Raw genomic sequence first — 24,480 nt, forward strand, 5'->3', positions numbered from 1 at the left:
CTTACAGTGTCCTATGACAGAAAAAAACCCCACAGAATTGACAACTCCAATGTGAGCTCAATGTTGTACTCCAGAGCTGCATTCACAATTCTGCAGACTCCAGAGTGAAATCTCCCAGCATTCTCTACTTGTTCAGGTGATTTCTAGGAAATGCTGTCTTTACACAGTCATGAGCTGTAGGATAAACTAAGTGCCCCCCTGCATTGTCGTTATTTGTGGCGGTTCGGTCTTTTCTAGTACGCGCAGTGTCTCCGGTATGAGGCGGCGGCTGCGGAGGATTACTGCACCACACGGCCTATTATGTACAGTGGGATTATAAACCGCACTTCACTACTGGGATTACACGGCCGCCGCCGCCCGGGTCATGGGATCGGATTCTCTGCGCCTTCAGGGCACGGATCGTCCATAGAAAGAGGAGTCTTGTGAGCCACGGATCCTGATACTGAGCCACATTCACAATGGTCGCCTGCGAGCCGAGTGCTGATTTGCTGCCGCAGACATTCAGCCAATTAACATTCACCAGCGAGAGTTGTATGCGAAGGGAAATAAAAAGAGGACGGAATAAATGGGGCTGCTCCGGAGCTTTCCTTGGATTCCTAGAAATAGACCATACAATTCTTCGCTGCTCCGCTCCCTCCTGCTCTTCTCTGTCTGTCCTCAATGCAGTCCTGGCATCTGTCCATGAACCTGGGGGCTCAGGATGAACAAACCAGAAAGCAGTTCCATCACCTCAGTAATAGAGTTGGTATTTGGGTTGTGTTCTGAGTTATGACAGGATCTATATCTATAGACCCAGGCATGGTGGGGGCATTTATATAGGGTCTTGGGATCAGGGGCTGACTTTCCTGAAGGGACCCCGGGATCCTGATGATCTGGTTGCCTCTTATATGTATTGCTGAGTGACATTGACACTTGGCCTCGGCCCAGGGTGGGGCGGGGTCCGGGCACCAGTATATAACCCGCTCTGGGCTGTATACCTGCACAGACATCCAGTGCACAGCAGACATGGCCGACAAGAGAGTCTTCGTGGTGTTTGGAGCTACAGGTGAGTGCGGGGGAGGAGGAAAGTGCTGGAGTTTGGGGGAAAGTTTTCTCTGCATTAATTGGTGACAACATTATGAGGAAAGTTTCTGTAGCGTCCCATTCATTGCATACTGAAAATCTGCGCCCCCGCGGCATTGTGCGCGCACCCCCTCATAGGTGACCCACACGTCTGCACGGCCAAAATACACATGGATCTGCTGTCCTATCACCCCCATCATCCATCACGTGCCCTGTGGTGAGAAATGTGCAGAAGAAATGAACATTTACAAGCAACTCAAATTATCTGCCTCACGAGTCCCAAAACCTTCTCCCATTAACATTCTGGGAATTCTCCCAACTCATAAAAAGAGGAAAGAGGATCACAGATAGCGGAGTCAGTGCGCTAAATCAGTACACCCGGGTCTTATATGCACCCACACAGAAATATTCTCCTAGTGAAGCCCATTAGTGTTCTCACACAGTACGGTACTGCATTCATGCCCCCACAGTGCCCCCTATAAAGTATAATGCCCCCTATAAAGAATAATGCCCCCACAGTGCCCCCTATAAAGTATAATGCCCCCACAGTGCCCCCTATAAAGTATAATGCCCCCACAGTGCCCCCTATAAAGTATAATGCCCCCACAGTGCCCCCTATAAAGTATAATGCCCCCACAGTGCCCCCTATAAAGTATAATGCCCCCACAGTGCCCCCTATAAAGAATAACGCCCCCACAGTGCCCACCACACTGTGTGATGACCCCACAGACCAACTGATTTACATGCCCCCCAGTGTGCGCACATGCACTCAGCTCTGCTATACACACTCAGCTCTGCTACACACTCAGCTCTGCTATACACACTCAGCTCTGCTATACACACTCAGCTCTGCTACACACTCAGCTCTGCTATACACACTCAGCTCTGCTATACACACTCAGCTCTGCTACACACTCAGCTCTGCTGTACACACTCAGCTCTGCTGTACACACTCAGCTCTGCTATACACACTCAGCTCTGCTACACACTCAGCTCTGCTGTACACACTCAGCTCTGCTATACACACTCAGCTCTGCTACACACTCAGCTCTGCTATACACACTCAGCTCTGCTATACACTCAGCTCTGCTGTACACACTCAGCTCTGCTATACACTCAGCTCTGCTATACACACTCAGCTCTGCTATACACACTCAGCTCTGCTACACACTCAGCTCTGCTATACACACTCAGCTCTGCTACACACTCAGCTCTGCTATACACACTCAGCTCTGCTATACACACTCAGCTCTGCTATACACACTCAGCTCTGCTACACACTCAGCTCTGCTATACACACTCAGCTCTGCTATACACACTCAGCTCTGCTACACACTCAGCTCTGCTGTACACACTCAGCTCTGCTGTACACACTCAGCTCTGCTATACACACTCAGCTCTGCTACACACTCAGCTCTGCTGTACACACTCAGCTCTGCTATACACACTCAGCTCTGCTATACACACTCAGCTCTGCTACACACTCAGCTCTGCTATACACACTCAGCTCTGCTACACACTCAGCTCTGCTATACACACTCAGCTCTGCTATACACACTCAGCTCTGCTATACACACTCAGCTCTGCTACACACTCAGCTCTGCTATACACACTCAGCTCTGCTATACACACTCAGCTCTGCTATACACACTCAGCTCTGCTACACACTCAGCTCTGCTATACACACTCAGCTCTGCTATACACACTCAGCTCTGCTACACACTCAGCTCTGCTGTACACACTCAGCTCTGCTACACACTCAGCTCTGCTATACACTCAGCTCTGCTATACACACTCAGCTCTGCTATACACACTCAGCTCTGCTATAAACAATCAGCTCTGCTACACACTCAGCTCTGCTATACACTCAGCCCTGCTATACACACTCAGCCCTGCTATACACACTCAGCACTGCTATACACTCAGCTTTGCTACACACTCAGCTCTGCTATACACACTCAGCTCTGCTATACACACTCAGCTCTGCTATACACACTCAGCTCTGCTATACACTCAGCTCTGCTACACACTCAGCCCTGCTATACACACTCAGCTCTGCTATACACACTCAGCTCTGCTATACACACTCAGCTCTGCTACACACACTCAGCTCTGCTATACACACTCAGCACTGCTATACACTCAGCTCTGCTATACACTCAGCTCTGCTACACACACTCAGCTCTGCTATACACACTCAGCTCTGCTATACACACTCAGCTCTGCTATACACACTCAGCTCTGCTATACACACTCAGCTCTGCTATACACACTCAGCTCTGCAATACTCAGCTCTGGTATACACTCAGCACTGCTATACACATTCACTCAGTTGTGACACAAATACACTCAGATCTGCCATACATGCGCACACACACACACACACACACAGGTCTACTATAATATTTATTTTTATATAACATATTTGCAGCGCTTTACAGTTTGCACACATTATCATCACTGTCCCCGATAGGGCTCACAATCTAAATTCCATATCAGTATGTCTTTGGAATGTGGGAGGAAACCCACGCAAACAAGTGGAGAACATACAAACTACACACACCCAGCTCTGCCATACACACACACCCAGCTCTGCCACACACACACACACACACACACACACACACACACAGCTCTGCCAAACACACACACACAGCTCTGCCAAACACACACACACACTCACCCAGCTGTGCGATACACCCACACAGCTCTGCCATACACACAGACACCCAGCTCTGCCAAACACACACGGACACCCAGCTCTGCCAAACACACGCACACTCACCCAGCTCTGCCATACACACACACACAGCTCTGCCAAACACACACACAATCACCCAGCTGTGTGATACATACAGCTCTGCTGTACACCTAGCTCTGCCATACACACACACACCCAGCTCTGCCATATACACACACACCCAGCTCTGCCATTCATGTAACACCCCAGGAAACTGGTTGTTACAGTGGCATTGCTTTTCTCACGGGGAGACTGATGCCATGTTTGGAAGCAAGGAAGGATCCCTTTGACAGGTATTCAGCATATGCAACACTGTTCTGACTCCAGGCCAGAAGGGGGAGCTCTGATCCGGTTTGTGGGTGGCTTCCCTAGATATGTATTCTGGCTGGAGGAGGCGTTGGTCAGTAAGTCTGAGGAGAGTGAGGAAGGAAAGCTGGGGCTGTGCAGCCATGTGAGGTGCTGCAGCTCCTGGAAAGGAAAGAGGAAAGCAGAGCAGTGTGTAAAGAGACTGAAAGGGGAGAGAAGCGAAGAAGAGTGAAGAACTGGAGAGAGAAGCTGAGACTGAGCTTCCCCCACATTGAAGCGCAGATACCGGTAGCCGGAAGACTGAGGTTGTGGGGGTAACTTCATGCCCCACTTCAGAAACCGGCAGACAGCTAGATTTCAAGTCACCTGTCCACCTGTAACACACGAGGACACAGTAACAGATAGAGCCCAGAGTCATCTGAGAGACCCTGTAAAAAGGCTCGAGTTACCGGTCGTACAGGTAGTGTCCTACCAACCTGGGGGACAGAGAGAACGTGAGGACCTTGTGTGAGGCCTAAGGCAGCAAGGGACTACAACAAAGCGTAGTGGAGGAAGGCTTCCAACCCCACCTGGTTAGGGGGATTCCAGTCGCTTCCAAGCCGGCCGGACCACACCAGTACCTGTGATCGGTGCCCTGGACTGTGGCTGCCTGAATCCTACAGTAAAGAGGTAAAGAGACTGCAGCTTGTGTCCTCTGTTCCTGTCTACACCATCTATCATCTGTCCCAACTACAGCGGGAGCCCTGGGGACCCAGCTACACCTGTGGGAAGCGTCACCATCCCAGCTGCCATAACATCACCCCAGTGGACCCCTTGATGCAGCGTCGTTAATCTCTGACCGGATACCACAGGTGGCGTTACGAACATTTCTTATTTCACAAACCCCTTTAAAGACAGTCCATTTTACATGGGCGCCCAGGGCCACGGACCGGGTCACCGCCACCGTGACACATCCCTTTAAGTACCGGACCCGGTACTGAGCACCCCACAGCCCTGGCGGGCGTGCTATACTCACACACACAGCTCTGCTATACACACACACACCCGATCTGTTAGCCAGCATAAGTACATGTGGGGATTCCCTAGCAACCAGGCAACCCCCACATGTACTCAGGCTGGCTATCAGCTGTAAATCATTCAGCTGCGGCAAGAAAAACTAAATCTCCGAGCACTAAAAAATACTCGGAGGACCCCCGAGCGTGCTCGAGAAGTCTCCAGTAACGAGTATATTCGCTCATCACTAATAATGTCACTTTTGAATCTGAAGAGGTCTCTAAAAAAAAAAAAAAAAGTTTTCTAAATGTCATTGGAAAAAAAATATGGAAAATTGTTGCAGTGTTCACCCTGGACGATTTATGGGAAATATTATTTATTACCTGGTTTGTATAGTGTGACTATCTGGTTTAAGGAAATAAGAATTCAGTTTGAACATTTACATTTTTCCAAAATCAAAACATTTAGGCCCCAGAGGGATCTTTAATTCTATAGTTTACTAATCGTTGCCTAGGTTACCGACCACCTCCAAATCTAATGGCGGTGCTAATGTCCGCCATGTCTTGTGCTTTCTCTCCCAGGAGCTCAGGGCGGATCTGTCGCTGCCGCTCTCCTGGATGATGGCACCTTTGAGGTCAGGGCGGTGACTCGGGACACCAGCAAACCGGCAGCTGTGAAGCTAAAGGAGGCCGGAGCGGAGGTCGTGTCTGCGGATCTGGACGATGAGAAGAGCCTGGAGGCCGCCCTGAGCGGGGCGTATGGGGCGTTCGTGGTCACCAACTTTTGGGAGCATAAGAGCAAGGAGAAAGAGATCGCACAGGTAACGGCGCCATTACTAATTCTACATAACTGGCAATACAAGTTGAAAAGCCGCGCTTCTGAGGAAGGAGAGGGGGAAGAAAAACCAATAAGACACTTACACTAAATAGATATATTGAATGTGTGCAACTTTATCGCTCAACAGCTGTTACCACCAGGCCCGGACATCCTAGTCAGGTGCCATATTGTAAAACAACAAAAAAAGGAGCGCCAGCCGGAGAGCACAGCGAGTCCAGGGAGGATTGAAGCTCCACTTTCTTCGTAGCGAGGAAGGGGGGATAGGAATCTTTCCCTCCCTTCGAAGTAAGTGGAGCTTCAATCCTTCTACTCCCCATCTCCCTGTGTGGACTCGCTGTGATCTCCGGCTGGCGCTCCTTTTTTTATTTGACAGTTATGTAGCTGAAAAAAAAGCAATGTATGGGATTCATCCTGAGCCTCCTGCTTCATTGAAGAACTGCTGTATGCCGAGCTTTGCGCTGGATCCTGATAACACAGAATATTGTTTTATTTTTTTCTCCAGGGTAAACTGATCGCAGATCTGTCCAAGCGTCTCACCCTGGAGATTGTGGTCTTCAGCGGCCTGGAGAATGTGAAGAAACTGACGGAGGGAAAGCTGGAGGTGCTGCATTTTGATGGAAAAGGAGAAATTGAGGAATATTTCCGTGAGATCGGGGTCCCCATGACCAGTGTGAGGCTTCCCTGTTACTACGAGAACCTGCTGACCTACTTCAGGCCCCAGAAGAACAAGGACGGTGATGGCTACTCACTAGGTACAAGGAACATTCTTTCTTTTAAAAAACTTTCAATTGTCAAAAATATGTATTTTTTTACCTGTGTAACTGCTGGGTATTACTCATGCTCCCCGGGTCCAGTGCTGCCTCTCCGCTTCTGGCCCAGTCTCTGTTTGGCTGCAGTGGTGAAGTCTTACTAACACTGCTGCAGACAATCACTGACTCTTCTCTCCTGCCATCTCCACTTCTCCTAACTCTGGTATGGAGCGCCAGCATCGCTCAGCTTTCTACAGACTTGCATGCAATTAAATACACAATTCTCTTTTTTGAGGTTTGATCCAAGCAGGATTTGAGCTCCCAACCTGCATCATTGTAGGCAGCAGCCAAAGCTACAAGCCCCAGGAGCATATGATTTAATGAAAACGATGCTGCTAATCTTTGAGGATTTGGTGCATTTTTTTCTCTGCAGGCTTCTATTTGGAGCCTGAAAAATACGCAGTTGCTCTTGAGTCACCCGTCAGGGCAGTGGGGTAATCGGTACCCGGTCCGGTCACAGTTAAAGGGGTGGTCACGGTGGCAGCGGGAAAGGTCTTTAAAGGGTGTAGTAATAAAGTTTATGTTCGTGACACCACCTGTGGTTCTCGGTCATAGGGGACCGATGCTGCTTAAAGGGGTCCTCTGGGGTGATGTTACTGCAGCAAAGATGGTGACGCTTCACACAGGTGAAGCGGGATCCCCAGGGCTCCCGGTGTGCTGGGCAGGGATGGTGTATGCCGGCAAACAAATGGAGGACACAGAATTGTAACGTCTTTACCTTGTTTACTGGTGTAAGCAGCAGCAGTCCAGGGTACCAGCAACAGGTGGTGATGGGGTCTGGCCGGCCTGGAGGCAATGGTGGATCCCTCTCCCAGGTGAGGTCCATAAGCCTTCCTACTCGCTCTAGTATGCGAGGTCCTTGCTGCTTGTGGCTTGCTGACAAAGTCCTCTCTCTCCTGTCCTGGGACAGTTACCCGTATGATGGGCAGTGTGAGCCTATTTATAGGGTCTCTATCATGGCTCCTAGGATACTGCTACACCTTTAGGCGTGGGTGTGGGCAAATAACATACAGTCCTATGCCCTCCGGTTCTGCCGTGTGACCTGGAGTACAACATGACCTCGGGCTCCCGGTGCCCAGTTCCTGCGCTTCGGCTCAGAGGGTGCTGGTCACAGTTCCCCTCTAAGCCCTTTCCTTCTCCTGTGCTTCTTTCCGCTGATGCTCACTGACATGCAACCCTTCAGGTTCTCTTCCTTTCCTGGAGCTGCGGCTCAGTCCTGGCTGCACGGCTCCACGGGCTCTGCTCTCACTCCTTCCTCCTCCACTGTCTGCTCCAGACTGAAATAACTCCTCCTCCAGACCAGAACACTTAAAGCTGGGGAAGCTCCCCTGAGTCCGGGTTCAGAGCTCCCCCTTCTGGCCTGGATTCAGAATGTGTTGCATGTAGGTGCGTTACCTGGTAAAGAGAATCCTCCTTGCCTCCAAGCATGATATCGCCCTCCCCGAAGGGAAGGCAACATCACTGTAACAACCGGTTACCTGGGGTGTTACACTTTATGGGAGGTACGGTTTCTTGAACGTTACATAACTGAAAATTGACATAAGTGCACACAGATGAACAGTGCAAACATTTTAATATAACAACACGCTGTTCTTGTGCACCAATAGTAGCAATGATGTGAGGGACCCGTCATAAGCCCCCAACGGCGGGCTAGAAGGAATATATCCAGACCCGGTGTTCAGCCGTGGCAGACGGTTTTGCTTCAGGTCTGTGAAAACAAGCAAGGTAAACAGAGGTTCTTACACATGCGGACGGCGCATGGTGAAACCAATAAGGGGCACCTTAAGCCCCGAGGGTGGTTTGCACGTTAATGACCAGGCCAATTTTTACAATTCTGACCACTGTCCCTTTATGAGGTTATAACTCTGGAACGCTTCAACGGATCTTGGCGATTCTGACACTGTTTTCTTGTGACATATTGTACTTCATGATAATGGTAAAATGTATTCAATATAACTTGCGTTTATTTGTGAAAAAAACGGAAATTTGGCGAAAATTTTGAAAATTTTGCAATTTTCCAACTTTGAATTTTTATGCCCTTAAACCACAGAGATATGTCACGCAAAATACTTAATAAGTAACATTTCCCACATGTCTACTTTACATCAGCACAATTTTAGAACCCAATTTTTTTTTTGTTAGGGAGTTATAAGGGTTAAAAGTTGACCAGCAATTTCTCATTTTTACAACACCATTTTTTTTAGGGACCAAATCTCATTTGAAGTCATTTTGAGGGGTCTATATGATAGAAAATACCCAAGTATGACACCATTCTAAAAACTGCACCCCTCAAGGTGCTCAAAACCACATTCAAGAAGTTTATTAACCCTTCAGGTGTTTCACAGGAATTTTTGGAATGTTTAAATAAAAATGAACATTCAACTTTTTTCACACAAAATTTATTTCAGCTCCAATTTGTTTTATTTTACCAAAGGTAACAGGAGAAAATGGACCCCAAAAGATGTTGTACAATTTGTCCTGAGTACGCCGATACCCCATATGTGGGGGTAAACCACTGATTGGGCGCATGGGAGAGCTCGGAAGGGAAGGAGCGCCATTTGACTTTTCAATGCAAAATTGGCTGGAATTGAGATGGGACGCCATGTTGCGTTTGGAGAGCCCCTGATGTGCCTAAACATTGAAACCCCCCACAAGTGACACCATTTTGGAAAGTAGACCCCCTAAGGAACTTATCTAGATGTGTGGTGAGCACTTTGACCCAACAAGTGCTTCACAGAAGTTTATAATGCAGAGCCGTAAAAATAAAAAATCATATTTTTTCACAAAAATGATCTTTTCGCCCCCAATTTTTTTATTTTCTCAATGCAAAATTGACTGGAATTAAGATGGGACGCCATGTCGCGTTTGGAGAGCCCCTGATGTGCCTGAACAGTGGACACTCCCCAATTCTACCTGAAACCCTAATCCAAACACACCCCTAACCCTAATCCCAATGGTAACCCTAACCACACCCTTAACCCTGACACACCCCTAACTCTAATCCCAACCTTAATCCCAACTGTAAATGTAATCCAAACCCTAACCCTAACTTTAGCCCCAACCCTAATCCTAACTTTAGCCCCAACCCTAACCCGAACTTTAGCCCCAACCCTAACCCTAACTTTAGCTCCAACCCTAGCCCCAACCCTAACCCTAGCCCTAGCCCTAACCGGAAAATGGAAATAAATACATTTTTTTTATTTTATTATTTTTCCCTAACTAAGGGGGTTTTTATATCAGATTTTTATAATTGGCAGCTGTCAGACACTAAAAGACGCTTTTTTATAGCAAAAAAGTTTTTGCATCTCCACATTTTGAGAGCTATAATTTTTCCATATTTTAGTCCACAGAGTCATGTGAGGTCTTGTTTTATGCGGGACGAGTTGACGTTTTTATTGGTAACATTTTCGGACACGTGACAGTTTTTGATCACTTTTTATTCCGATTTTTGTGAGGCAGAATGACCAAAAACCAGCTATTCATGAATTTCTTTTGGGGGAGGCGTTTATACCGTTCCACGTTTGGTAAAATTGATAAAGCAGTTTTATTCGTCGGGTCAGTACGATTACAGCGATATCTCATTTATATCATTTTTTAATGTTTTGGCGCTTTTATACGATAAAAGCTATTTTATAGAAAAAATAATTATTTTGGCATCGCTTTATTCTGAGGACTATAACTGTTTTATTTTTTTGCTTATGATGCTGTATGGTGGCTCGTTTTTTGCAGTACAAGATGACGTTTTCAGCGGTACCATGGTTATTTATATCCGTTTTTTTGATCGCGTGTTATTCCACTTTTTGTTTGGCGGTATGATAATAAAGCGTTGTTTTTTTGGCTCTTTTTTTTTTTTTTCCTTACGGTGTTCACTGAAGGGGTTTACTAGTGGGACAGCTTTATAGGTTGGGTCGTTACGGACGCGGCGATACTAAATATGTGTACTTTTATTGTTTTTTTTTTATTTAGATAAAGAAATGTATTTATGGGAATAATATATATTTTTTTTCTTTATTTAGGAATTTTTTATTTTATCTTTTTACAGTTTGCACAGCACTCTGTCAGATTGGCGATCTGACTTAGAGCGCTGCAGGCTTACCAGAGCCTGGTCTGCACCCGGAAGTAATCACTGCAGGACCCGGATGCAGCCCCGCGGCCATTTTGGATCCGGGGCCTGCAGGGATAGGAGGTAAGAGACGCTTGGAGCAACGCGATCACATCGCGTTGCTCCGGGGGTCTCAGGGAAGCCCGCAGGGAGCCCCCTCCCTGCGCGATGCTTCCTTATACCGCCGGAACACTGCGATCATGTTTGATCGCAGTGTGCCAGGGGGTTAATGTGACGGGGGCAGCCCGTGACCGCTCCTGGCACATAGTGCCGGATGTCAGCTGTGATAATCAGCTGACACTCGGCCGCGCTCCCCCCGATCGCGCTGGACGTACTATCTCGTCACTGGGAATTAAGTCCAAGGTCACCTTGACGGGATAGTACGTCCAATGGGATTAAGGGGTTAAGAGGGGCCAGCTATTTACAAGTGAACGTTCTCAGGTAAACATTGTTCATTACCCTACTGTCCTTTAACCCCTTAACGACCGCCGATACGCCTTTTAACGGCGGCCGCTAAGGGTACTTAAACCACAGCGCCGTTAATTAACGGCGCTGTGGAAAAAGTGAATAGCGCCCCCCAGAGTCGGATTTTCTCTGGGGTCTCGGTTGCCGAGGGTAGCCGAGACCCCAGAGAACATGATTCGGGGGTTTTTTACCGACCCCCGAGTTGCGATCGCCGGTAATTAACCGTTTACCGGCGGTCGCAACAAAAAAAAAAAAAACGCGATTTGCCGTTTAATTTCTCTGTCCTCCGATGTGATCGCACATCGGAGGACAGAGAAATGTGGTCCCCGATGGCCCCCAATAGCCCCCCAATACTTACCTACCTCCCCCGGTGCTCCTCGTGTCTCCCCATGGGCGCCGCCATCTTTTTTCCGGGAAAAAATGGCGGGCGCACGCGCAGTGCGCCCGCCGCCCGGCACCCGGATGTTCTTTGGGGTCTCGGCTGCCGGGGGTAGCCGAGACCCCAAAGAACATGATCGGGGTCTATTTGCACCGACCCCTGCTTTGCGATCGCCGGTAATTAACAGTTTACCGGCGACCGCAAAAAAAAAAAAAAAAAAAGCGATCAGTTATTTCTCTGTCCTCTGATGTGATCGCACATCAGAGGACAGAGAAATAGGGGGATTCGGGGACCCTATCATACTCACCCGGGGTCCCTGGGTCCTCTTCTGTCTTCTCCTGCCAGCCGGCTTTTTCATCATGGCGGGCGCATGCGCAGTGCGCCCGCCATCTGCTGCCATCTGCCGGCCGGCAGGAGAAGACAAGTTGGGGCTAAAATTAGGGTTAGGGTTAGGGTTAGAGTTAGGGTTAGGGTTAGGGTTAGAGTTAGGGCTAAATTTAGGGTTAGGGTTAGGGTTAGGGCTAGGGTTAGGGTTAGGCTACTTTCACACTAGCGTTTTTTGGCTTCCGTCGCAATGCGTCGTTGGAGAAAAAACGCATCCTGCAAAAGTGCTTGCAGGATGCGTTTTTTCTCCATTGGCTTGCATTAGCGACGGATTGCCACATGTCGCATCCGTCGTGCGACGGATGCGTCGTGCTTCGGCGGACCGTCGACACAAAAAAACTACATGTAACTTTTTTGTGCGACGTGTCCCACATATTTCAGTGCCACGTATCAAAGTGCCACGTGCCACATATTTCAGTGCCACGTATCAAAGTGCCACGTGCCACGTATCAAAGTGCCACGTGCCACGTATCAAAGTGCCACGTGCCACATCTTTCAGTGCCACGTGCCACGTATTTAAGAGACACGTGCCACGTATCAAAGTGCCACGTGCCACATATTTCAGTGCCACGTATTTAAGTGACACGTGCCACGTATCAAAGTGCCACGTGCCACATATTTCAGTGCCACGTATCAAAGTGCCACGTGCCACGTATCAAAGTGCCACGTGCCACGTATCAAAGTGCCACGTGCCACATATTTCAGTGCCACGTATCAAAGTGCCACGTGCCACGTATCAAAGTGCCACGTGCCACATCTTTCAGTGCCACGTGCCACGTATCAAAGTGCCACGTATCACGTATTTCAGTGCCACGTATTTAAGTGACACGTATCACGTATAAGTGCCACGTGTCACGTATTTAATTGCCACATATTTAAGTGCCACGTATCAAGATTTTCCATGGAGAACAGACACATCCAGAGATATGTCTGCTCTCCACGGCTGCAGCAACACACTGACAGGAGCCATAGTTCCTGTCGGTGTGTCACTGCGCATGCGCGAGCGAGTTTACCGGCGGTCATTGACCCCGGCACTCTCGCTTAACGGCAGTGCTGCGTGGGAAAGTTCAACGCAGCTGTACTGCTGTTAACCGAGACGCCGGAGTCATTGAACTCCGGAACAGTACGCGATACACTGCTAGGAGCTTCGCTCCTGGCAGTGTATCGCCGGAGAGCAGCCGATCGGCGTGGGACACTCGTTTTATGGATTCTGCGGACAGGGAGTATGAATTTGGTTTATTATTTTTGGATTTTTTCCTGGAGGATCGAGGGCTTCGCCTACAAGTGTGCTGTTGGTGAGTATATACTCTGTGTTATATGTTGTATGTACTGTGTGTCATGTATGTGTATTGTGTGTAGGTGTTTTGTGTAACTTTACAATTGTGCTAAGTCGCCGGACACAGGGACAACTCTCCCATCCTAATACCGGATGGGAGTAGTAGTCCCATACGGCGACTTAGCACAATGGTGGCACTAGCGTCGCATGGGGACACACACACGCACACACACGCACACACACACACACAGAAGGACTCCATGCTGCTTCACTGGGGGGCGGGGGCTTCCCTCTTCCTGTCCGACGTCACGTCCGGTCCTGGGTGTCAACCCCTCCGTACAAAGACGCCGACACCCAGGACAAAGGCGCTGTGTGTGGAAGGTAATATGGGGCCCTAGGGGGATACGCAGACACGCCGCTGCGTAAAGAATTGACATGTCAATTCTTTTTACGCCGGCGTGTTTGCAGACAAAAGCGCCGCGTTTTTTTGCGGTGTGTCTGAACGGCAAAGTGAATTTCTCATTCACTTTGCCGGCAGACGAAAATGACATTGCGCATTTTTGAAAAGCGCCCGCAAAATAGCGCTCAAAAATGCGCTATGTCTGAAAGTAGCCTAAGGCTTCTTTCACACTTGCGTCGGTACGGGGCGGTCGCAATGCGTCGGCCCGATGTACCGACGCACGTTGTGAAAATTGTGCACAACGTGGGCAGCGGATGCAGTTTTTCAACGCATCCGCTGCCCAGTCTATGTCCTGGGGAGGAGGGGGCAGAGTTACGGCCACGCATCCGCGGAAATGGCGGACGCGACGTACAAAAAAAAGGTTACATTGAACTTTTTTTGTGACGACGGGGGCTAAAGTTATGGTTAGGGTTGGGGCTAAAGTTAGGGTTGGGGCTAAAGTTAGGGTTAGAGTTGGGATTAGGGTTAGGGTTTGGATTAGGGTTGGGATTAGTGTTACGTTTGGGATTAGGGTTGGGATTAGGGTTAGGGTTGGGATTAGGGTTAGGGGTGTGTTGGATTTAGGGTTTTGATTAGGGTTATGGTTAGGGTTGAGATTAGGGCTGTTTTGGGGTTAGGGTTGTGATTATCGTTAGGGTTGTGATTAGGATTATGGATCGGGTTGAGATTAGGGTTAGGGCTGTGTTGGGGTTAGGGTTGGAGTTAGAATTGGGGGGTTTCCACTGTTTAGGTACATCAGGGGGTCTCCAAACACGACAGCCAATTTTGCGCTAAAAAAGTCAAATGGTACTCCCTCCCTTCTGAGCTCTGCCGTGCGCCCAAACAGTGGTTTACCCCCACATATGGGGCATCAGCGTACTCGGGATAAATTGGACAACAACTTTTGGGGTCCAATTTCTCCTGTTACCCTTGTGAAAATAAAAACTTGGGGGCTAAAAATCTTTTTTGTTGGAAAAAAATATATTTTTTTATTTTCACTACTCTGCATTATAAATTTCTGTGAAGCACTTGAGCTTTCAAAGTTCTCACCACATATCTAGATAAGTTCCTTAGGGGGTCTAGTTTCCAAAATTTGGTCACTTGTGGGGGTTTCTACTGTTTAGGTACATTAGGGGTCTGCAAACGCAACATAACGCCCGCAGACAATTCTATCAAAGTCTGCATTCCAAAATGGCGCTCCTTCCCTTCCGAGCTCTGCCGTGCGCCCAAACAGTGGTTTACCCCCACATATGGGGTACCAGCATACTCAGGACAAATTGGACAACAACTTTTGGGGTCCAATTTCTCTTGTTACCCTTGTGAAAATAAAAATTTGGGGGCTAAAAAAATCTTTTTTGTGGGAAAAAAAATATTTTTTATTTTCACTACTCTGCATTATAAACTTCTGTGAAGCACTTGGGCATTCAAAGTTCTCACCACATATCTAGATAAGTTCCTTGGGGGGTCTATTTTCCAAAATGGGGTCACTTGTTGGGGGTTTCTACTGTTTAGGTACATTAGGGGTCTGCAAAGGCAACATAACGCCCGCAGACAATTCTATCAAAGTCTGCATTCCAAAATGGCACTCCTTCCCTTCCGAGCTCTGCCGTGCGCCCAAACAGTGGTTTACCCCCACATATGGGGTACCAGCATACTCAGGACAAATTGGACAACAACTTTTGGGGTCCAATTTCTCTTGTTACCCTTGTGAAAATAAAAATTTGGGGGCTAAAAAAATCTTTTTTGTGGGAAAAAAAATATTTTTTATTTTCACTACTCTGCATTATAAACTTCTGTGAAGCACTTGGGCATTCAAAGTTCTCACCACATATCTAGATAAGTTCCTTGGGGGGTCTATTTTCCAAAATGGGGTCACTTGTTGGGGGTTTCTACTGTTTAGGTACATTAGGGGTCTGCAAAGGCAACATAACGCCCGCAGACAATTCTATCAAAGTCTGCATTCCAAAATGGCACTCCTTCCCTTCCGAGCTCTGCCATGCGCCCAAACAGTGGTTTACCCCCACATATGGGGTACCAGCATACTCAGGACAAATTGGACAACAACTTTTGGGGTCCAATTTCTCTTGTTACCCTTGTGAAAATAAAAACTTGGGGGCTAAAAAATCTTTATTGTTAAAAAATATATATTTTTTATTTTCACGACTCTGCATTATAAACTTCTGTGATGCACTTGGGCATTCAAAGTTCTCACTACACATCTAGATAAGTTCCATGGGGGGTCTAGTTTCCAAAATGGGGTCACTTTTGGGGGGTTTCTGCTGTTTAGGCACATCAGGGGCTCTCCAAACGCGACATGGCGTCCGATCTCAATTCCAGTCAATTTTGCATTGAAAAGTCAAATGGCGCTCCTTTGCTTCCGAGCTCAGCCATGCGCCCAAACAGTGGTTTACCCCCACATATGGGGTGTCGGCGTACTCAAGACAAATTGTACAACAGCTTCTGGGGTCCATTTTCTCCTGTTACCCTTGGTAAAATAAAAATTTGGAGGCAAAAAGATCATTTTTGTAGAAAAAATGCGATTTTTTTATTTTCACGGCTCTACGTTATAAACTTCTGTGAAGCACCTGGGGGTTTAAAGTGCTCACCACACATCTAGATAAGTTCCTTAAGGGGTCTAGTTTCCAAAATGGTGTCATATGTGGGGGGTCTCTACTGTTTAGGCACATCAGCGGCTCTCCAAACGTGACATGGCGTCCGATCTCAATTCCAGCCAATTCTACATTGAAAAAGTAAAACGACACTCCTTCTCTTCCAAGCTCTGCGGTGCGCCCAAACAGTGGTTTACCCCCATATATGGGGTATCGACGTACTCAGGAGAAATTGCACAACAACTTTTGTGGTCTAATTTCTCCTGTTACCCTTGTGAAAATAAAAATTTTGGGGCAAAAAGATCATTTTTGTAGAAAAAATTAGATTTTTTATTTTCACGGCTCTACGTTATAAACTTCTGTGAAGCACTTGGGGGTTCAAAGTGCTCACCACACATCTAGATAAGTTCCTTGGGGGGTATAGTTTCCAAAATGGTGTCACTTGTGGGGGTTTTCCACTGTTTAGGCACATTAGGGGCTCTCCAAACGCGACATGGCGTCCGATCTCAATTCCAGCCAATTCTGCATTGAAACAGTCAAACGGTGCTCCTTCACTTCCAAGCTCTGCGGTGCGCCCAAACAGTGGTTTACCTCCACATATGGGGTATCGGCGTACTCAGGAAAAATTGCACAACAAAATTTGTGGTTAAATTTCTGTTTTTACACTTGTGAAAATTAAAAAAAATGGTTCTGAAGTAAAATGTTTGCAAAAAAAAGTAAAATGTTAATTTTTTTCTTCCACATTGTTTTAGTTCCTGTGAAGTACGTAAAGGGTTAATAAACTTCTTGAATGTGGTTTTGAGCAGCTTGAGGGGTGCAGTTTTTAGAATGGTGTCACACTTGGTTATTTTCTATCATATAGACCCCTCAAAATCACTTCAAAGGTGATGTGGTCCCTAAAAAAAACATGGTGTTGTAAAAATGAGAAATTGCTGGTCAACTTTTAACCCTTATAACTCCCTAACAAAAAAAAAAATTGTTTCCAAAATTGTGCTGATGTAAAGTAGACATGTGAGAAATGTTATTTATTAACTATTTTTTGTGACATATCTCTCTGATTTAAGGGCATAAAAATACAAAGTTTGAAAATTGTAAAATTTTAAAAATTTTCGCCATATTTCCATTTTTTTCATAAATAATCGCAAGTAATATCGAAGAAATGTTACCACTAACTTGAAGTACAACATGTCACGAAAAAACAATCTCAGAATCAGCGGGATCCGATAAAGCGTTCCAGAGTTATAACCTCATAAAGTGACACTGGTCAGAATTGTAAAAATTGGCTCGGTCATTAAGTACCAAATTGGCTCTGTCACTAAGGGGTTAAACTGTAAGAAAACATCAACAAAACATAATCAACAACATTGTCAAGCACGTGAACGTCTCTCTACTTGTTCTTCCAGGGCAGGTCCTGGTGTCCACAGCTTCCTGACTGGGGAAGTTCCTTGGTGTATGTCACGACTGGTGACTCTGCTGAAAACAGTCCACCCACAGGGGTTTGTGTAGCCTGGGTCTGTACTCCACTCTCACTGGCTACACTGGCACTGCTATGCTGTTCTGGGCACCTTTTAACATGCAGGGTATAATATCCCCTTTCACCATGGTGCCGGGTAGAAGTCACTTTGTCTCCTGAGTACAGGTCACGATGCACTGTTAAGAGTTGTGACTCAACGTCTCTACGGTTCACAAACAGTTCAGTTGTTTCATCATGTCCTTTTATGAAACCCCATCCTCTGTCCAGGTTAAAGGTTACAACAGTTCCTCATCTTATAGGTCCTCTATCGGCTGGTTTACAGTTATGGGCTTTAGCCAATATGTTCCTTTCCTCCATTGCTTCCCATTTAGCGCTACGTTCCTTTTCCTCTGATGCAAGTTTTAATATTTGTCATCTACAATATTCTTCTTTTTCTGTTATTTTTACGCTATTTGCTGCTGCTTGGGCCTCCATTGGGAATCCCATAAGATCAGTTTTAGGGTGCCTCCACGTATGGTCTGTTTTGGCCTGCACGCCTTCAGGTACTAACGGGTCAGTTAGATCATTCCCAGGGTCTGTCATGCGGTCCCAGGTTACTGTAGTGGCAACTACCTGGCCAGGCGTTAAGGTTGGCGGGGGTGCTAGGGGTCCCACCAGGGTGTCTTTAGCTACCGGGGCAGTTTGCATACCTGTCTCGCCGGTGGCCATTAAACAATTCAATACAGTCCATGACGCACAGGACCCATTTCAATGGGTCGGTCCATCCTGTTCATGATGCAAAATTGAGTCACCCGTCAAGGCAGTGGGGTACTCGGTACCATGTCCGGTCGCAGTTAAAAGGGTGGTCATGGTGGCAACGACCTGGTCCGTGGCCCTGGGCACTCAATTAAAGGGGAAAGGTCTTTAAAGGGTGTAGTAATAAAGTTTGTGTTCGTGACGCCACCTGTGGTTCTCGGTCATAGGGGACCGATGTTGCTTAAAGGGGTCCTCTGGGGTGATGTTACTGCAGCAAGATGGTGACGCTTACCACAGGTGAAACGTGATCCCCAGGGCTCCCGGTGTGCTGGGCAGGGATGGTGTATGCCGGAAAATAAATGGAGGACACAGAATTGTAACATCTTTACCTTGTTTACTGGTGTAAGCAGCAGCAGTCCAGGGTACCAGCAACAGGTGGTGATGAGGTCAGGCCGGCCTGGAGGCAATGGTGGATCCCTCTCCCAGGTGAGGGCCTTAAGTCTTCCTACTCGCTCTAGTATGCGAGGTCCTTGCTGCCTGTGGCTTGCTGACAAAGACCTCTCTCTCCTGTCCTGGGACAGTTACCTATATGGTGGGCAGTGTGAGCCTTTTTATAGGGTCTCTATCATGACCCGGGCTCCTAGGATACTGCTTCACCTTCAGGCGTGGTTGTGGGCAAATAACATACAGTCCTATGCCCTCCGGTTCTGCTGTGCGACCTGGAGTACAACATGACCTCGAGCTCCCGGTGCCCGGTTCCTGCGCTTCGGCTCAGAGGGTGCCCGGTCACAGTTCCCCTCAAAGCCCTTTTCTTCTCCTGTGCTTCTTTCCGCTGATGCTCACTGACATGCAACCCTTCAGGTTCTCTTCCTTTCCTGGAGCTGCAGCTCAGTCCTGGCTGCACGGCTCCACGGGCTCTGCTCTCACTCCTTCCTCCTCCACTGTCTGCTCCAGACTGAACTAACTCCTCCTCCAGATCAGAACACTTAAAGCTGGGGAAGCTCCCCTGAATCCGGGTTCAGAGCTCCCCCTTCTGGCCTGGATTCAGAATGTGTTGCATGTAGGTGCGTTACCTGGTAAAGAGAATCCTTCTTGCCTCCAAGCATGATATCGCCCTCCCCGAAAGGAAGGCAACATCACTGTAACAACCGGTTACCTGGGGTGTTACACTCCCCCCGTTAACTCCAGTACTCCCGGACTGGGAAATGAAAAACAACAGTACAGGTTAAAGATGCAAACAACCGGTTAACTGGGGTGTTACACTCTTTAAAAAAAAACACATTAAAAATGCTACTTCACATCTGCACCAAAAATGCATCAAACAAGGGAGAAAACGTATAAATAAATAATAAAAAAATGCAATAACCACAGAGGAATGTTATTGAGTAGTTTTGGTGCAGACATCTGCAAAAAACATTAAAAAAAAAATAGAAAGTTCTGGCTTCTACCAATATGAATGAATGAATGAATGAATGAATGAAAAATCCATAAGTCCCATCTGTCCCGGATACAGTGGACAGTCCCGGATTTGGGTCTATGCTTTGTTATCCCAGGTGCTCTGCTGAATGTCCCTCACTGTCACTGTTCCTCTAATATCTTCTCCTGCCGGGGTAGAAAGAAATGGCAAATAGTAATGACTATTCCTATACTAAATATCTTGATACCAGAAGGGGTTAACAGTGGGCTTTGAGGAGAAAGAAAGCAGAACTGTGAATGCAGCTCTGGATGTGATTGGGTTATAATGAAATATTTATCCAAGGTCTCTGCTAGCTGTCAGTGACTGGTCATATGCTTGTCTACATCTACAGTTGAAATCTCTGTATGACTAATGTGCTACAGCTGAGGCTTCGTTACAGTTGCATCCATTCTCACATCCTAGACTCCAGATGATCAGTCGGCTCCAGTGTCATGACTCTCATTATCTTTCCAGCCATCCCGATGGGTGATGTTCCCCTGGATGGGATGTCCGTCCAAGATGTGGGCGGCGTGGTGGTCAGCATCCTGAAGTCGCCATCAGAATACATAGGCAAGGACATCGGACTGAGCACGGAGAAGCTGACGGTGGCGCAATATGCCGCCATAATGTCCAAAGTCACCGGCAAGGACATCAAAGACGCCAAGGTGAGAGATCACACTTATTTCGCCATGTAAGCCCCACCCTAAAATTATAAGACACACCCCATCATGGCCGCCACAATGCAGCGTGTGCGTGGGTTACCAAGGCAACCATCCAGTGTCCAATCCTCTCTGGACATGGGGTGGAGTATGCCCGCTCACAACCAGAGCTGCATTTACAATTCTGCTGACTTGCAGTTGGCTCTCCGGCTGCAGGACAATCTCCTCTGCCTAACATGGCTGATACCAGAGAGCAATAGATTGTATTTAGTCACACTGAGGCCTGCGGTGCGATGTCCCATTAAATGTGCATTTTCTATGTAACCCTTAGATCACCCTTGAAGCGTACGAGAAGCTCGGCTTCCCCGAAGCAGCAGAGGTGGCCAACATGTACCGATTCGTAGTCATGAAGCTCGACCGGGACGTGGACATCACCTTAAAGCTCAACCCCAAAGCCAAGACCTTCCAACCATGGATGGAGGAGAACAAGGAGGCGTTTAAGGACTTGTGAAGTAATTTGTGACTGTGAAATACTGAAACATCGGGGCTGCTTTAGAAAAACTAGTGCATGGAGATAGGAAAAGGACTCTCACCATAGCAACCAATCAAAATCCAGCTCTCATTTCTGAGACAGCCTTTGGAAAATGAAAGCTGTAACCTGATTGGCCGCTACAGACCACTCCTGTTAATCTAGTTCTGTTGAATCTGCTTGTTCTCTGGATTATTACTGTGAAACACTGAACTGTCTGTTAAAAACTGAGGCCTGAGGATCCCCTTCAGTGCCCCCCACAGTATGATTGCTCCCATTGCCCCCCACATAGTAAGATGCTAGCACTGTCCCCTACACACAGTATGAAGCCCCCACAGCCCTCCACACATTATAATGCCCAATAGTGTCCCCTCACATATTATGATACTCCAAAGGCTCCTCCACATACACACAATGGTGGCCCACAGTTACATTCCCACATAAAGTATTATGCCCTGTAAAGCTGCAGTAGCATCGTATGCAGTGAAGAGGCAGTGACCCACAAAGTTCCAACACAAAAGTCTCTTTAATGTGTTTCCTCACAGAATTAAAGTCCAATTCACACAAACCTGTGGCCTTCAGCCAAATGGAAAACCCAGACCGGAAATCCGTGACTCCCATGCATACCTATGGACGTCATCCGTCTGCATCCACAACCTGGGGAGAACAAAACAGCGCCCCCTAGCTGTAACAGGGGTCACAGCCTCACATATCCCCCCCTGTTCATACCTGTGGGGTTGAACACTTGTTACCCCGCATGTGCGCGAGATAGGACATCTGTATGACCCTGTGACATCCCCGCCCAAAACACCATTTTCAGTTTCTCCTGCCAATACCTCTAGGGGGAACCTATCGGGATTACACTCTGACCCTAATTTGGCGACTCCTATGGCAGGTATCAACATTTTTGGGTTCTAAGCCCGACACAGTACATAAACACATTCTCTGCTGCAACTGCAGCACCTCTTGCTGCTGCTGCCAGAACTGAAGCTCCTGCTGCACAGACTTCGTGGACCCGCCGATCCACAGCAAATCTTCATAACCCCACCGAGTTACCGCCAGAAGCCTTCAGTCTTCGTGGCCCCACCGAGCCACAGCAAGCTGTCTTGAAAAAATGTTTCCAGCAGACTTTGCACAATGCTATGCAGCAGGCTTTGGGGTATGCTTCAGTTCACACTGCCCGCATTCTTTCCACCATATGTAAGGCTGTAGTAGCATCGTACGCAGTGAAGAGGCAGTGACCCACAAAGTTCCAACACAAAAATCTCTTTAATGTGTTTCCTCACAGCATTAAAGTCCAATTCACACAAATGCATATAACCTCAGTGTATATTATCAGTGTTCAGTTCACGCCAGTTCATAGCAATACATATCATATGGCTTTAGATTTGCAGTCCCTAAACAGGCCAGACTTCCCTTGTCCAGTTTCCCTGGGCGACCGCATGCCATATTACAGTCTCCATACACACAGCCTCATATGCTGCAGACACTACACACGCCAGCCCTCGTGGGTGTCCTGCATCGCTGTATCACATTCTCTTTACTCACACAGCCATACACAGCCCAGGATATCCTCTGGATAGCAGCCGGGCACCATATCCACCTGATTGCAATCGTTACACATGCTAGTCCTCTTTCGGTCACAGGACATCCACCTCTGGGCGCAGGACTGTCCACATCCGTCTCTTTCGGGCACAGAACATCCACCTCCGGGCACATGACTGTCCACATCTGACTCCATTGGGCACAGGACTGTCCACATCTGAGACCAGTACCATGGACGACTTGCATCGCTGTATACACTGCGGGTGCCAGGCTATTCGACTACCCTGGGTGCTGGCTCCGCTGGCCTGTGCCTCCATGCACTTAGCTGTGCAGGCCTCTGCTCTGCACACCAGCACACACCTGACACTGACGTACACCTGACACATCCATACCTCTTACTACAGGGCTTTTAGGCTGTGTGCACACGTTCAGGATTTTTCGCAATAAAAACACATACATATGCATCCCATCATTTATAATGCATTACGCAGTTTTTGTGCATATGTTGCGTTTTTTGCGACAAAAAACGCATTGCGGTAAAAAATGCAGCATGTTCATTAATTTTGCGGATTTCCCACTATATTATTGCATTGGGAACCTCCGGAAAAAAAACACAAAAAAATCTGCAAAAAAAAAACGAGAGAAAAACACGAACAAAACGCATGCGGATTTCTTGCAGAAAATGTCCGGTTTTGTTCAGGAAATTTCTGCAAGGAATCCTGACGTGTGCACATAGCCTTAAAGGGAACCTGTCACCCCCAAAATCGATGATGTGGTAAGCCCACCGTCATCAGGGGCTTATCTACAGCATTCTGTAATGCTGCAGATAAGCCCCCAATATTACCTGAAAGAGGAGAAAAAGAGGTTAAATTTTATACTCACCCAGGGGCGGTCCTGCTGTGGTCCAGGTCCGATGGGTGTCTCAGGTCCGCTCCGGCGCCTCCTATCTTCATTCCATGATGACCTCTTCTGGTCTTCACGCCGCGGTTCTGGCGCAGGCGTACTTTGTCTGCCCTCTCGAGGGCCTCTCTGACCTTTCCGGCGCCTGCGCACTGCAGTACTTTGCTGTGCCCTCAACAGGGCAGATAAAGTAGGCCTGCGCCGGAGCCGCGGCGTGAAGACCAGAAGAAGTCATCGTAAGAAGATAGGGGGTGCCAGACCGGACCGCAATGCCCATTGGAGCGGGACCGTCCCTGGATGAGTATAATCTAATGTCTTTTTCTCCTCTTTCAGGTAACATCGGGGCTTATCTACAGCATTACATAACGCTGTAGATAAGCCCCTGATGATGGTGAGCTTACCTCACCATCGATTTTGGGGGTGACAGGTTCCCTTTAAACACACAAACCTGTGGATTTCAGCGACATGGAAAACCCGGACCGGAAATCCATGACTCCAATGCATACCTATGGACCTCATCCATCTGCATGCACAACCTGTGGAGAACACACAGCGACCCCTACCTGTGACAGGAGTCACTGCCTCATATTGCAATCACAGCTACACCTGTGACTGCCATACATACCTATGGACTTCATCCATCTGCATGCACAACCTGGGGAGCACAAAACAGCGCCCCCCTAGCTGTAACAGGGGTCACAGCCCCCCCCCCCCATACAGTATGATGTCCCCATAACCTTCTACGCATTATAATACCCAATAGCATCCCCTCCACACACAC

General features: G+C 47.7%; 1 protein-coding gene across 1 annotated transcript; it reads left to right on the forward strand.

The window, feature by feature from the left end:
* The first annotated feature begins 960 nt into the window (after positions 1-960).
* On the forward strand, positions 961-23,255 carry LOC143785373 (nmrA-like family domain-containing protein 1). Its single transcript, XM_077274165.1, has 5 exons — positions 961-1,045; positions 5,683-5,921; positions 6,441-6,690; positions 20,541-20,731; positions 21,057-23,255. Exons 1-5 carry the CDS (start codon positions 1,006-1,008, stop codon positions 21,234-21,236), a joined length of 900 nt encoding a protein of 299 aa, XP_077130280.1. The 5' UTR covers positions 961-1,005; the 3' UTR covers positions 21,237-23,255.
* Positions 23,256-24,480: the final 1,225 nt, after the last annotated feature.

The sequence above is a fragment of the Ranitomeya variabilis genome, chromosome 7, assembly GCF_051348905.1.
Source record: "Ranitomeya variabilis isolate aRanVar5 chromosome 7, aRanVar5.hap1, whole genome shotgun sequence".
Lineage (NCBI taxonomy): Eukaryota > Metazoa > Chordata > Amphibia > Anura > Dendrobatidae > Ranitomeya > Ranitomeya variabilis.

What these genes read in the sequence shown, in the direction of transcription:
- LOC143785373 (XM_077274165.1), top strand. Translation starts at nt 1,006, where the DNA reads ATGGCCGACAAGAGAGTCTTCGTGGTGTTTGGAGCTACAG. An exon ending in AGGAGAAAGAGATCGCACAG is followed by an intron (nt 5,922 to 6,440) that starts GTAACGGCGCCA and finishes TTTTTTCTCCAG; the next exon opens with GGTAAACTGATCGCAGATCT. An exon ending in CGGTGATGGCTACTCACTAG is followed by an intron (nt 6,691 to 20,540) that starts GTACAAGGAACA and finishes TTATCTTTCCAG; the next exon opens with CCATCCCGATGGGTGATGTT.